Source organism: Amblyraja radiata, chromosome 28 (assembly GCF_010909765.2).
Source record: "Amblyraja radiata isolate CabotCenter1 chromosome 28, sAmbRad1.1.pri, whole genome shotgun sequence".
In the NCBI taxonomy this organism is placed as follows: domain Eukaryota; kingdom Metazoa; phylum Chordata; class Chondrichthyes; order Rajiformes; family Rajidae; genus Amblyraja; species Amblyraja radiata.
The window spans coordinates 14,651,789-14,667,054 of record NC_045983.1 but is presented as its reverse complement, the minus strand read 5'-3'; the positions used below and the strand labels follow the sequence as shown (position 1 = coordinate 14,667,054).

The following is a 15,266-nucleotide window of genomic DNA, read 5'->3' as shown; positions in this document are numbered from 1 at the left end:
CCCACCCACCCCAGTTGTGTGCGAGGGATGGAAGGGACCACGTGTGTGTGTGTGCGTGTGCGTGTGGGAGGGGGGTAGATATGTCCGTGTGAGAGGGGGAGGGGTGGCAGATGTGCCCATGTGAGGGGGAGGGGCAAGTGTGTCAGAAGAGGAGTGGTCCCAATGGATGATGAAAGATGAACCCATAGAGGGGGAATCGCTGCCCGCGATGTCCGGGCAACTGTGGGGAGGGTGGGGCAGTGGGCACCGATGTCGGGGGGGGGGGGGGGTGGGTGGGATGAGGGCCGGGGCAGCGGAAACACACATCCCCCTACCCAGGGATGAGGGGGAGGGGGTGTGTTCCGAGAGTGCTGAGGAGAGGTCCTGGCGACGTCGTGGCTCCAGGGGTCCGGGGTCCGGGGGGCTCAGGGGCCACTCCCGTAGGCGTAGTCGGCCTTGTTGTGCATCACCAGCTTGTTGTCCACAAAGTAGAAGCTATCGGAGCGGGTGTGGTAGGGCCGGGCGGACATCTCCTGGACTGGGGCACGAGGGAGGAGTGCAGTTAGAGCGTGCCTTGGACCAGCAGCAGGCAACCCGCAGGGCACAGGAGGCCAATCGGCCCATCGAGTCCCTGCTGTGCCCTCTGCAGACAAGCTGGTTAAATACCCCTAGAGATGGCCTCCCCTGCACGTCTACCCTCGGCATCTTTACCCCGTGACCCCGCTGACCCCACCAACACCTGTGAAACTTAAGGGGCAACTCTTTCACACAGAGGGGGGCGGGTATATGGAACGAGTCGCCAGAGGAAATGACGGAGGCAGTTGCTATAACTATATGCAGGTTAAGATAGGCGTACAGTACAGGTTTTAGACGGTTATGGCTTTGCCTTTAGAAAGGAGATGAGGAGGAATTTCTTTAGCCACAGGCTAGTGAATTTGTGGAATCCATTACCACAGATGGCTGTGGAGGCCAAGTCAATGGATATTTTTAAAGCGGAGGCTGATAGGTCGATTAATAAAGGTGTCAAAGGTTACGGGGAGAAGGCAGAGAATGGGATTGAGAGGGAAAGATAGAACGGCCATGATTGAATGGGGGAGTGGATCGATGGGCCGAATGGCCTAATTTTTGCTCCTATGCTTTATGAACATGCAACAAAGGGAAATGGGATTTGATCTAGACAGGCATCCTGGGCAGCACAGACGAGTTGGGCCGAAGGGCCTTACGGTGTGCTGTACTGCTCGGACTCTATGCTGAGGTTCAGGAACATCTGAAATTTCAGGATATTGTGGGAACTGCCGATGGAGAGGCTGCGGTCAGTCCGTGGACCCGAGCTGAGCGACGGGGCAAAAGGATCATCAAAGGGGGTGAAAACACAGACTGAGCTCAACTCAGTGATGGTAGGGCAGGAGAGGGGCTGAATGGCCTCTCACTGCTGCTGTCCCAGCCGGTGGGGCCGGCAGGACGAGGGGTGGTGAGGGTGGGTAGAGTGATGGGTGGTGAGGGAGGGGGGGGGGCAGATGGAGGGGTGGTGATGGTGGGCAGAGTGAGGGGTGGTGAGGGTGAGGGGGGGGCCGGCATGAACATACTCACTCAGCTCCTCGGACAACTGGGGAAAGTCATAGATGTGCTCGCAGGTGTTCTTGCTGCCGGGGATGCAGAAACCAAACTCAAAGTCAAAGCTCTTGAGCAGCTGCTCCCGGAAGTAGTGCCTCTCGATCATCCGGAAGTTGTTGATGGGTTTGTCACCCACAGTGAACTCCACCCTGCCGGGGAGAAGGGGAAACGACCATGACTGGGCACATTATCATGGGGTCAGCACCACCACTCCCACCCTGGCCTGAACTACATAGAAACATAGAAACATAGAAAATAGGTGCAGGAGTAGGCCATTCGGCCCTTCGAGCCTGCACTGCCATTCGATCATCCAACTCAGTATCCCATTCCTGCCTTCTCTCCATACCCCCTGATCCCTTTAGCCACAAGGGCCACATATAACTCCCTCTTAAATATAGCCAATGAACTGGCCTCAACTACCTTCTGTGGCAGAGAATTCCACAGATTCACCACTCTCTGTGTAAAAAATGATTTTCTCATCTCAGTCCTAAAAGACTTCCCTTATCCTTAAACTGTGACCCCTAGTTCTGGACTTCCCCAACATCGGGAATAATCTTCCTGCATCTAGCCTGTCCAACCCCTTTTTGAATTTTGTAAGTTTCTATAAGATCCCCCCTCAATCTTCTAAATTCTAGCGAGTACAAGCCGAGTCTATCCAGTCTTTCTTCATATGAAAGTCCTGCCATCCCTGGAATCAGTCTGGTGAACCTTCTCTGTTTTCCCTCGACATACCCCCCCTTCCCCCGCCCCCACTCCCCACCTGACCCAGAGATTCCCCCCCCCCCCCCCCCACACACACTCGACCCAGACACCACCCTCCATCCGGCCCAGAGACCCCCTCCCACCCCCCACCTGGTCTTGAAAACCCCCACCCCGAGTAACACCCACCCCCCTCTAGGCCCAGAAACCCCCTCCCACACCCGGCCCAGGGCCCACCCGCTACCTGGCAAAGAGACCCCCCTCCTGGCCCAGAGACCACTCCCCACCCCAAACTACACTCACCCCTCTCTTTGGCCAGAGACCCCCCCCCTCCACCACCCACCAAACAAAGAGACCCCCCCCCCCCCCACCCACACTCACCCACCCAAACCCCTCTCGGCCCAGAGACCCCCACCCCAGGGGAAACCCCTACAGAGAAGTGGAGGAAGGAGTGAGTGATTCTGCGGGGGTCCCCTCTCTCCACGGGGTCAGGGGGACTCACGTGGCGCCGACCTGACGCAGACGCAGGAAGGCGGGCGTGAACTGGTAGCGCACGAACCGTCCGGCATTGGCATCGGTCTCCTTGCGGTCACACTGCTCCCGCTCTGCAACAACACGGAGACCAGTTAGCGGGAACGCCGGGATCGGGAGCACAGCCGGGGTCAGATCATCTCCTCCACCCTAGGGAGAGCACCATGCACGCTGGGGTGGGGGGAGTTCAGGTCCTGGGGTGATCCCGAGCGATCCAACGGGTTGCTTGTGGTCTGGGTCTTTTATTTATTTACCTGGCATCAAGGACAAGGCGAGCAGTTATTGCCCTTCCCTTGATACCCGTGAGCAGGTGGGCATGTGGGGGAGAGACTCCTAGCGAGGATGAAGGAATGGAGGTATTTCCAGGCCACGATGGGAAAGCCACCGGATGCGAGGGTAGGTGTTGGATGGAGTGGGTTGTTCACTGGGACTGACGTGGCACAGATGGTGCCTTTGATGTACCCGCCGGTGCCTGGAAGTTGCCCGGGTCTTGCTGCCTTCAGGCAACGGGCAGCCTCACCCACTGAGGGGATGTGATTAGAGGTGAACCCTGTGCCACTAGTGGCCATGCCCACCCCTGACCTTCAGATGGAGGGACGGTCACTGATGGAGCAGCAGAAGGTAACTGGGTCCAGGACCCTGCCCTGAGCAACTCCCACACTGATGGGCTGGGGCTGGGGCTGGGGCGAGTGACTCCGACCATCATCTGACCCCCGGTGCCCACTGACCAGTCTACCCAGGCTCCCCGGTGCCCCACTGGGTCATCGCCCCCGCAATCCCCCGCACTGGTCCGTGGTGGGACCGTATTGTGGTGGGGTCTGGAGCCGGGGGTCCCGGTGGAACACGAAACGGCCGGTGGGCCGGTCGCTGGTGAGCACCCCCCCCCCCCCCCCCCCCCCCCCGCCCCCCACATTGATGGCTGGGATTATCCTGATGTTGGTGAACAGGACTTCCCTGGGCAGTGTCCCGATCATTGGACAAATGTTGGAACTGGGTTGGAGCAGCTGGCCAGGGGTGTACGTCGAGGAGCGCAGGTTCTCAGTGCCACAGCGGGGGTGGGGGTCGAGTCCTGTGCTCACTGGTGTCCAGGGGTGTCACAGTTCCGTGATATTGGTGAATTGGAGCGGCTGGAGACAAGCTCCGGGGAGGTGGGAAGTCGAAAGGGTCGATGTCTCGAAGGGAAAGTACTCAGAGACTGGCCCTGTAAGGGGCAGCGACCCACTCTGCCCTTTGGCCCACTATCCCGCCCACCCCTTGGCCCACTCAGCTGTGCCCAGCCTCGGGGAGGGTCCCCGGCAGTGCCAGTGTGGGGGGACGTTCATCACTGAGCACGGCCATGACTCACCCGCCGCGGGGGGCTTGGTGATCTCAAACAGCACGGCCCCCGATTCCATGTCCCGGATCTTGAACCTCGTGAAGTCAATGTTGTAGACGTTGTCCTCGGGGGCGCACAGGTACCCTGGGGGATGGGGAGAGACGGGCGTCAATCATCGCTGGAGGGTAAACATCAACATCAATGCAGATACCCAGCCCCAGAGTCCCAGAACCTCGCCCCAACCCTGCACCCACGGACATCAGCCCCTGCCCCAGGACCTTCCACATACACCATTGACCCCTGCACAAGACCCCCCCCCCCACCCGATACTGACCCTGGGACCTCCCCCCAACCCTGGAACCCACCCACCCCTGACCCCGACCCTTGCACCCACCCTCTCATGACCCCTGTCCCTGAACCTAAGACTCCCCTTCCCACCCCTGACCCCAACCCTGGGACTCCTGACATCGACCCTGGGAGCCCCCGACCCTGACCCCGACCCTGGGATCCCCCCACCTGTAACCCTGGGATCCCCCATCCCCGACCTCGAACCTGGGACCTCCTGATTGCGACTCTGGGACTCCCCCTCCCCCTCCCAGCCCAATGACCTCCCACCTCCGACACTAATCCCTGCACAGGATCTCCCAATCCCTCACCCTCTGCTCACAAATACACCAAGAAAACAGCCCCTTCGACCCATCATATCTGTGCCAACCATCAACCAACCGTGGACATTAATCTAATTCTATTCTTCCCACATTCTCGTAACCTCGACTCTACCACTCACCTACACAGGGGGAGGGGTGGGGGGCATTACAGCAGCTGATTAACTTACCACCCCACACGTCTTAAGGATGCGAGATGACTCTGGAGCACCCTGGAGAAACAGGGAGAACATGCAGACTCCACACAGGCAGCACCCAGGTCAGGATTGCACAGCAGTCACTGGACAAGGTGCCCAGACTGGGCTGGTCACTGCCATGCCAGAGGCACAGCGAGGGTAAGGGGGGGGGTCTCATCATGCACAGCACAACTCCCGTGTGGGACTACAGGCAGGAATAGCGGTTAAAGCATAGAACTGATGAACAGGCCATTCTGCCCACAAAGTCCATGCTGAACATGATGCAATATAGAACAGTACAGCACAGGAACAGACCCTTCGGCCCACATTACCCATGTGGACAATATGCCAAGTTAAACTAATCCCCTCTGCCTGCATGTGATCCATATCCCTCCATTACCTGCGTATCCATGTGCCTATCTAATGGCCTCCACCACCATCTTGGCAGTATGTTCCAGGCACCCACTGCTCCTTACATCTCTTTTAAACTTTGTCCCACTCACCGTAAAGCTGTGCCGTCTAGTCTGTGACATTTCCATCCAGGGGAAAAGATTCCGACTGTCCACCTCTCTGGGTCTCCCATCATTTTACAAACTTCTACCAGGTCTCCCCTCAGCCTCTGATGCTCCAGAGAAAACAATCCATGTTTGCCTAACCTCTCCTTATACCTAATACTCCTTAATCCAGGCTACCTGAATTCTGGTAAATCTCCTCTGCACCCTTTCCAAAGTCTCTAACCTTCCTGTGATGGGGTGACCAGAACTGCCAACAATACTCCAAATACAGCATAGCCAGAAGTCTTGTAAACATGCAACATGACTTACTGACCCTTTGCCCCTGTCCCACTTAGGAAACCTGAACGGAAACCTCTGGAGACTTTGCGCCCCACCCAAGGTTTCCGTGCGGTTCCCCGAGGTTTTTGTCAGTCTCCCTACCTGCTTCCACTACCTGCAACCTCCGGCAACCACCTGCAACCTCCGGGAACCGCACGGAAACCTTGGGTGGGGCGCAAAGTCTCCAGAGGTTTCCGTTCAGGTTTCCTAAGTGGGACAGGGGCATTATTACTCAATGCTGCAAATAATCCAAGCATGCCATACACCTCCTCCACCACTTGTGTTGCCACTTTCTGTGAGCTGCAGAATTGGACCCCAAGTTCCCTCTGTACGTCAATACTAGGAAGGGTCTTGTCACTAGACACTTCCGAGTGAGTTAAGGCTTTGAGCAGGAGGATGCTGGTCTTGGTTCGACTACTGCTTGTGGGCAGAGTTCCCATTTCACCCCTCTGAGTGCTGATGTGACAGCAGCAGAGAGGGAGTGCAGGCAGGTTTGCACGCTGAATCTTTGAGTTACAAACAGGTAGGTTTTTCTTCAGCAGAAATCTGGCAGGCAGCATTCACAACCAGTGGTGGGAGAGCTGCAGAATGTCGATCAGCCAGATTAGAGTGGTAGCAGGGCACAAGGCACCAACGAGTGGCAGGCATCACTCTCACTCCCCGCCAGGCCTTGCTGCAACAGTCGAGTGCAGCCTAATCTCACAGATAAGCACTGGCTATTAATAACCCTTGACTACACACAGCTTCACCCAGCCTCTCTCCCCTGTGCCTGCCCACTCCCTGCGTCTGATTGACCACTGATTCAACTACCAGCCGGGGACTAGTGCGGGCCGCTTCCATCCCCCCCTCACCCCCCCACGAGGAGGGGGCTCCCTCCGCCCTCGGCTAGGGGGAGATTCCCTCCCTTCACAACCCATTGCAAAAACCACGCCGGTATTGGCCCTGCTGTTAACCCCTTCCCTTCTGACACCACTGAAATCACAAAGACTATGCTCTGGCATGCTAACGTTTAGTTTACCAAACCAGACACCAGTGATGAATGCACTCCGGTCAGGATGTAAATACATTCTGAAGAAAGGTCCTGACCCAAAATACATGCTATCTATCCCTTTCCCTCCACAGATGCTGCCTGACCTGCTGAGTTTATAGACACAACATGTAAATAGTTCTTCAGCCACCAAATCCACGTCAACCATTAATCACCGATTCACACACTAGTTCCATGTTATCCCACTTTCCCATCCACATTAGGGGCAATTTACAGAGGCCAATTAACCTACAAATCCACACATCATTGGGATGTGGGAGAAAACCGGAGCACCAGTCACAGGGAGAACATGCAAACTCCGTACAGACAGCCCCCGAGATCAGGATCAAATGCAGGTCTCTGGTGCAGTGGGGAAGCAGCTCTACCCGCTGCGACACTGTGCCCCCCACAATGAAGAACAGTGTCGTCTGGCATGTTTTGTTTTACTCACTACTTTCCAGCATCTACAGTCTCTTGTCTCTATAAACACAGTCTGCCTTGTGTAGTTGGGAGGTCGATGAGCATTAGTATTCCAGTGGCCACACTTGGAAAAGCAGCTCCTGCACCAATCCTGACACAAGGAGCCTGCGTTTGCCCGAGCAGTGAAGGCCTCCATTCAGTGGTTCCACTTCCACTGAGGCAGAGGCACAACCAGAGGGACCCAACCGCAAAATACTGCAGATGCTGGAAATCCAAAATAAAGTCACGAACACTCAGCAGGTCAGGCAGCCTCTGCGTAGATGGAATCAGAACCAACATCTCATATCAACAAGCTGTCACCAGGTTCAGGACAAATTAGAAACTGATTACTTTTTCAGTTGCACGGAAGAGGGAGAAGTGGAGAGGAAAAGGGAATGTTTGTGAAAGGGCAGAGATCATGCAAGGCTGGAATGCCCAAGTGGTGCAGGCTCGTTAATCCAAACTCCTTCAGCGGCACAGTGGTAGAGTTGCTGCCTTACAGCGCCAAAGACCCAGGTTTGATCCTGGCCATGGGTGCTTTCTCCACAGAGTTTGTATGCTCGCCTGTGACTGTGATTTTTCTCTTGGTGATCTGATTTCCACCCCATGTTCCAAAGATGTGAAGGTTTGTTGGGTAACTGGCTTCTGTGAGTTATCCCTAGAGTGTAGCACAGAACTAGTGTATGGGTGATCCCGGGATGACGCAGACTCGGTGGGCCGAAGGGCCTGTTTCCATGCTGTATTGCTAAAACAAAACCTTTTTTAGTAAGATCAGATTACTCCATTACCTGGTTGCTCATAGAGCTACCATTGGGATGAAGATGGAGCTTCCTAGGGTCACCACCAGCAGTGGTGATTCTGGTAACTCCATGCCCTCTGTTACCACAAGTTGTGTGCCATGGGACCCCTCCGTTAATTTCCATCAGACTCTCCGACATGACACAACACTTACCTCAACTGTGACTTATAGGCTCCCTTTGACATGTTATAGGAGTAAAATTAGGCCATTCAGCCCATCGAGTCTACTCTGCCTCCTAATCCCATTCTCCTGCCTTCTGCCCCTAACCCTTGACACCCGTTCTAATCAATAATTTGTCTATCTCTGCCTTAAAAATATCCACTGACTTGGCCTCCACAGCCCTCTGCGGCAATGAGTTCCACAGATTAACTACCCTCAGACTAAAGAAATTCTTACTCACCTCCTTTCTAAAAGAGCGCCCTTTAATTCTGAGGTCATGACCTCTGGTCCTAGACTCTCCCACCAGTGGAAACATCCTTTTCACATCCACTCTATCTATGCCTTTCATTATTCTGTAATAATTGGTTACAATAATTGACTACAGGTTTACTTGTATGAGTATTGTGCTTATTGATTTTGTAATCCACCGGTATAGACCTGTCCCCACCAGAACTGTACCCCAGTGTTATAGAGACAGACCCGTCCCCACCAGTACTGTACCCAAGTGTTATACAGTGACAGACCCATCCCCACCAGTACTGTACCCCAGTGTTATAGAGACAGACCCGTCCCCACCAGTACTGTACCCAAGTGTTATACAGTGACAGACCCATCCCCACCAGTACTGTACCCCAGTGTTATACAGTGACAGACCCATCCCCACCAGTACTGTATTCCAGTGTTATACAGTGAACTGCTGGCCAAATGGGCTGAGGAATAGCAAATAGAGTTTAGTGCAGATAAGTGCAAGGTGTTGGATCTTGGTAAGTTAAAGCAGGGCAGAACTTTCAGAATAGATGACAGGGCTCTGGTGAGTGTTGTAGAGCAGTGAGATCTAAGAGTACAGGTACATAACTCACTGAACGTCGCCTCAAACTTAAGGCAGCCCTCAGTGCATTGGCTTTCGTTAGTCAAGTATAGGAGTGGGCAGTTATGTTGCAGTTGTACAATATATTGGTGGGGCCACATGTGGAGTATTGTGGTCAGTTTTGGTCACACTGCTATAGCAAGGATGGCATTAAGCTGGGAAAAGTGCAGAGAAGATTTACGAGGATGTTGCAAGGTAACACAAGAGCCTGAGCTATGGGGAGAGAATGGGCAGACTCGGACTTTATCCCTTGGAGCGCACAAGGCTGAGGGGTGATCTTATAGAGGTGTATAAGATCATGAGGGCAATAGAAAGGGTGAACGCATTGTCTTCTACACAGGGTAGAGGAATGAAGAACCAGAGAACAGAGGTTTAATGTGAGAAAGGAAACATTTAATAGGAACCTGAGGGGTAACTTTCTCCACACAGAGGGTGGTGGGATATGGATTCAGCTGCCAGAGGATGTAGTTGAGGCAGGTGCAACAACAACATTTAAAAAACATTTGGACAAGTACATGGATAGGATGAGATAGACACATTCTTGATTACAACGGGCGTCAAGCTTTATGGGGAGAAGGCAGTAAAATGGGATTAGGAGGCAGAGATCAGCCATGATTGAATGGTGGAGTAGACTCGATGGGCCAAATGACCTAATTCTACTCCTATAACTTGTGATGGTTTAGAGGGAAATGGGCCAAAGGTGAAGGTGAGATTACTGTAGGACTTCTTGGTTGGCATGGACTAGTAGGGCCAAAGGGCCTGAATCCACATGGTATGATTCCATGACTATACTGTACCTCAGTGTTATTCAGTCAGGGGCGTCTGTGCTTTAGTATTACTTTTTTTTTTTTGCCCTACAACCCTTCAGAATCTTACACCTGGTTCTTTCGAGTTGTTCCTTAGCCTCGTCCCACCAGTGCCGCCCTGAGCTGACCCACTTGAGCCCGAACCCGAGCCCGTGCCGAGCACGGTTGGACTAACCCTGGTCTCCCCACCAAGTGACGGCCCCCGTTCGCCCTGTGTCCCGGGGGCCAGTCGCCGGCCCGCACTCCTCACCCTGGGTGATTCTCTGTAGCCCCAGCACGTCGTCCGGGGTCACACTCTCCTTCTTCAGCAGCTCCTCCTCGGTGGTCGCCCACACCCCCTCCGGCGCCGACTTCACCTTCATCACGACCGCCTCGGCTTTCTGGGCGGCGCTGCTCAGGGTCCTGGTGCCCGAGAAACTCATGTCCGAGAGCCGGCCCGGAGCAGAGCCTCAGCCGCTGCCTTCGCTCCGGACTCCGAGCTCTTCAGCTCCGGGCTCCGCTGCCCGGGACCCGCTCCTTCAGCCCAGGCTTCGCTGCTTCTCGCAGTTCTCCCTCCGTTCTCAGCACCGCTCCCGGCTCTGGACTCCGCTCCCCAGGTTCCAGTCTCTGCTCCTTCGCTCCCGGCCCCGCTCCACCCGGTGCGGCTCCTGGCCTCCTCCCTGTCCCGGTGCCGGCGCCGCCGCCGCTTCTCTCCGGAGCGGCTGAATGTATCCAACGCGGAGCGCAACACTGCAGGGGGAGGGGAAGTCACGCACCTTTCCATGTCAATACCACCCTCCTCCCTCCCCCCAAAAAAATATCCATTCAAGCTGCCGCCGCTCGGTTCTCGTACACTGGGCGAGGGAGGAGGGGGTCGCAATTGCCGGCTCCCCGCCGATAAGGCGCCGCAGTTTTTTTCCCTCTTTTTGGCCCCAAACCCCGAGCTGGGCAAGGATGGTGCAGCCCGCGGGCAGCCGCTTCATTCACAAATAGGGCTTGGCGGGACCGGGGCCACGGTTCCAGTGCGGTGGGTGCAGGGTGCCCAGTGCGTGTAGGGTGCTGTGGGTGCAGGGTGCCCGGTGCTGTGGGTGCAGGTGTAGGATCTAGCCCCTTGATCCACACCCTTGATCCATGCCCACATTTGACGGGCACAATCTGCCAGCATCGATGGGAATGTGCGGATAATTAAATGGGATAAATGTGGGATCGGTGCAAAGGGTTAGCACGGATTCGGTGGGATGAATGGCCTATCTCAATCATCTCATTAACAGTAAGCTGCAAATTCGGAAGAAAAAAATAGAATATACATGGACGAAGGAAGTAACCGTTTGTAATTAAAATTCACACCACGATTACAACCACCTCTTGCCCAGCCATTTGCCTGAAAACAGTTTCCACTTAATCTCGGTGCAGGTAACAATATAATCACTGTATCTCCATGCTCCCCAGTTCCGGTTGCATGGCCAGGGATTAGCACCAAAGATCCTATAGCGGAGATCTTTGATAAGATATAAGATCTTTGATTAGCACTGCCATGGCCCTCCGCTTTGGGATTGACTCCCTAAACCTTTCCACCCCCTCTCGCTTGTCTCTTCCTTTACGGTGCTCCTGAGTCCCCGTCTCTTTGACCAGGCTGGTCTGGATTTCCACTGGAACATGAATGGCCCACGGCAGGGTTAGTGTTAAACTCCAGTGCAGTTTAGGAAACGCTGCCTTGCCATTAGTATCTGGGTTCCAGTCAAGATGTTACCCTGAAGTCCTGATAACTATTGTATCCAAAGATCATTCTACCTTACGTGAAGGTAGACAAAAATGCTGGAGAATCTCAGCGGGTGAGACAGCATCTATGGAGCGTAGGAAATAGGCGACGTTTCGAGTCTCGACTTCGCTCCATAGATCCTGCCTCATCCGTTGATTTTTCCCCTGCATTTTTGTCTACCTTCCATTTTCCAGCATCTGCAGTTCCTTCTTAAACATTTCGTCTACCTTATGTGACATAACTTCTAACAACATCTACTCTCAACCTAAGTGGACTCGAAACTAGACACTACACTAAGTTTAATGCAGATAAATGTTGCATTTGGGAAGTCTAACCAGGGCAGGACCTTCACAGTAAATGGCAGGGCTCCGGGGGAGTGTTGAAGAGCAAAGAGATCTAACTGCAGGTACATAGTTCCTTGAAAGGGGGTAGATAGAGCGGTTAAGAAGGCTTTCAGCACATTGGTCTTCGTCAGTCAGAGTATTGAGTACAGAAATTGAAATATTATCTTGTGTTACAGCTGTACAAAGCGCTGGTGAGGCCACAGTTGGAGTATTGTGTTCAATGGTGGTCACCGTGGTATTGGACATATATTGTAGATGTAGATAGGAAGGATGTTGTTAAGATGGAAAGAGTGCAGAGAGGTTGCCAGGAGTTATGGTCCTGGACCACAGGGAGAGGTTGGGCAGACTGGGACTATAAATATTTCATTGAAGTGCAGGAGGCTGAGAGATGGTCTTATGGGGGGGGGTTAAAATCATGAAGGGGAAGGATAAATGTACTGGGTCGGGGAGTCAAGAACCAGAGGACATAGGGTTACAGTGAGAGGGGGCAACATTTAATAGGAACCTGGGGGGCAATTTTATCACCCAGAGGGTGGTGGGTGTATGGAATGAGCTGACAGAGCGGGTTGCTGAGGCAGGTACTATAACAGCATTTACAAATCTCTTGGACATGTACATTGATCGGAGAGGTTTAGCAGGATATGAACATGCCCCATCTCTCAGATACATGAGTCACTCAGTGTCCTACTGCCCAGTCAAGGGTCTGAAGAAGGGTCCAGACCCGAAATGTAACCTGTCCATTTCCCTCCGCAGATGCTGCCCGACTCGCTGGGATCTTCCAGCACTTGTGTGTTTTGCTCAGGATTCCAGCCTCTGCAGTTTATTGCATCTTTTGTGTTCTCAGCGACCACTGTTTGCAGCTGGGATTAGTGCGAGGTAAAATCATTTCAATTGCACACACCCCTGGAAGATGACAAAATGTAGGAAGCTGCAATGGCACAACAGGGGCTGTTTGTCCTCCTTTCTAACGCCGTCTCTGCAATGAGCTCACCAGTCCCCACTAATGCGCCATCTACTGCCCCCTGCTGGCAAGTGCTCTGATGGGATAACTGACTGGAGACACAAGGTGCTGGAATCTTGAACAAACCACAAAGTGCTGGAGGTACACAATAATGCTGGAGAAACTCAGCGGGTGCAGCAGCATCTATGGAGCGAAGGAGATAGGCCGAAACGTTGCCTATCTCCTTCGCTCCATAGATGCTGCTGCACCCGCTGAGTTTCTCCAGCATTTTTGCGTACCTTCGATTTTCCAGCATCTGCAGTTCCTTCTTAAACAAAGTGCTGGAGACTGTAAGAAGTATCCAGACCTGAAACATCATCTATCTATTCCTTTCAGAGATGCTGCCGGAGCCAGTGATTTCATCCAGAGATGCTGCCTGACCCAGTGAGTTCCTCCGGCACCGTGTGTTCTGTTTGAGGGAGAAATGGCTGTCTGTAGAAACCAAACAAAATCCACTCTTTGTACAGGATCAGGTCTCCCCTGGGGATACAGTGCAATGAAACATGCACAACCCGCGTAGCCCAGGCAATGTACAAGGAGGAGTGGCAGCAAATAATGAATGGAATATATGCCAAGTGACGTGCAGGTTAGTAGTTTAATTAGCTTCTGTAAATTGTCCCTAGGATATACGATGCAAAAATATGCTAACATAGAAGAACCAGTGTATGGATGATCGATGATCGGCGTGGGCTCGCTGGGCCGAAGGGCCTGTTTCCACTCTGTATCTCCGAAGTATCTCCGTGATCACTATTTTCACAGCATGGTTCATAACTTAAAATAAAATTTTACGGCCACTGTGCTTTTGAAGTGGTTATAGTTAAGCAGGAAATGTTGCGGCCAAATTACTCACAGCAAGCTCGTACTCTTGAGGGTGAATGAGATAACTGGTGACAGTGATCTTTGTTGAGGGATAAATGGGGCTGTCCAGAATGATCAAGGGCCTGTTTGAGTCAGAGTTCATGCAGGAGCTTGTTTAACCTATATCCAACACAGCAGCAGAACCAGACGCAGCAGGCAGCATCACCTCCCTTCCCTCCACACTGGCAAACAGCAGCAGTTATTCCAGTACTCCCAGCTCGGATGACCAATTTTTCAATCATCTTGTAAACAAAAATTTGATTAAATGGTATGGTATTGAAACAGGCCCTTTGGCCCACCGAGTCCACGCAAACATCTGTTCATGCTCGTTCTGTTGCATCCACTCCCTGCACACTAGGGTTAATATAAAGACGCCCTTAACCTGCAAACTCAAAACCGGAGCAATCAGAGGAAACCCATGCGGTCACTGGGAAACATGCAAACTCCACAGAGACAGCACCTGAGGTCCAGGTTGATCATGGGTCTCTGGTGCTGTGAGACTGCAGTTCTACCACCCACTGTGCCACCCAAGGTGAGAAATCCCAGTCCAGAATTCCCCATGCATTTGGGGAATACAATATGTGATGTTCCTTCCTGCCAATCACTCCCACCCTCCACCCCTTCCCCGATGTATCGTAATCAAGGATAAATCATTCTGGTTCTCAACCTACATTGCAGGGACACGTCACCCGGGTCAGAAATAACCCACCTTCAGGAATTCAGGGATCCAGCACATCCACTATCGCCCCAGGGAAAGAACATGATGATTCAACAGCATGTAAGATGGGCCAAATGGACCCGTCTTTATTTGTAGTCAATGCTCAGCTCCCGGCTCAAATAACCTGGTCTACCTCAACACAATTTAGTCCTTTGGTTATTTTATAAACTTTGATCAGACTGGACAAATCGGCACATTTTGAACATAGCCAGCTCCCTGAAGCTGCTGGGAAACGTGCCTCAGACTGGGATGCAGTCCAGTGATGGCCCTGTGCACACTTCCCACAGCCCCTACACCTCCCACTGCACCAGGACAGCAACGCTGCAAATAAAATTCCAACAAGGTCATTGTGCCAGGACAACATGAGAACGCCGCTTCATAAATCTTAATTAACAGCTCCGTCATTATAAACTAATTATTGTGCTCGAGTCTACAAAGCTACCCCATACAGCAGGAGTGCATTAATAATGGGCTGATTAAACACAGCAATACAAGGTAGTATTTACAAGGTAAAACATAACATTTACTACAGAGCAGCTCCACTTAATTAAAGAGCTCACATCGGGGAGTTGGACAATTGCGGACAAAGGGTGAAGACTGAGGAAGCGAGGAGGAGACAGGCGGAGGGGGAGAGAAGGCAGGGGAAGTAGAACAAGTGGCTCAGCAGCAAGAGGACGA

At 53.0% G+C, this 15,266-nt stretch overlaps 1 protein-coding gene across 1 annotated transcript; it reads right to left on the bottom strand.

Moving 5' to 3' along the window:
• Window positions 1–319: 319 nt before the first annotated feature.
• On the bottom strand, window positions 320–10,662 carry unc119 (unc-119 lipid binding chaperone). The gene is made up of 5 exons (XM_033045884.1): window positions 10,181–10,662; window positions 4,169–4,282; window positions 2,795–2,897; window positions 1,570–1,742; window positions 320–517 (listed from the first exon to the last, which is right to left on the bottom strand). The coding sequence occupies exons 1-5, from the start codon at window positions 10,350–10,352 to the stop codon at window positions 405–407; spliced, it is 675 nt and encodes a 224-aa protein (XP_032901775.1). The 5' UTR covers window positions 10,353–10,662; the 3' UTR covers window positions 320–404.
• Window positions 10,663–15,266: the final 4,604 nt, after the last annotated feature.

Excerpts from the sequence above, each read along its gene's own strand:
- unc119 (XM_033045884.1), bottom strand. The coding sequence starts at position 10,352 with ATGAGTTTCTCGGGCACCAGGACCCTGAGCAGCGCCGCCCAGAAAGCC. Across the intron at positions 1,743-2,794 it reads CTGCGTCAGGTCGGCGCCAC|GGTGGAGTTCACTGTGGGTG; the intron begins GTGAGTCCCCCT and ends TCTCCCCGGCAG. Across the intron at positions 518-1,569 it reads CCAGTTGTCCGAGGAGCTGA|TCCAGGAGATGTCCGCCCGG; the intron begins GTGAGTATGTTC and ends CTCGTGCCCCAG.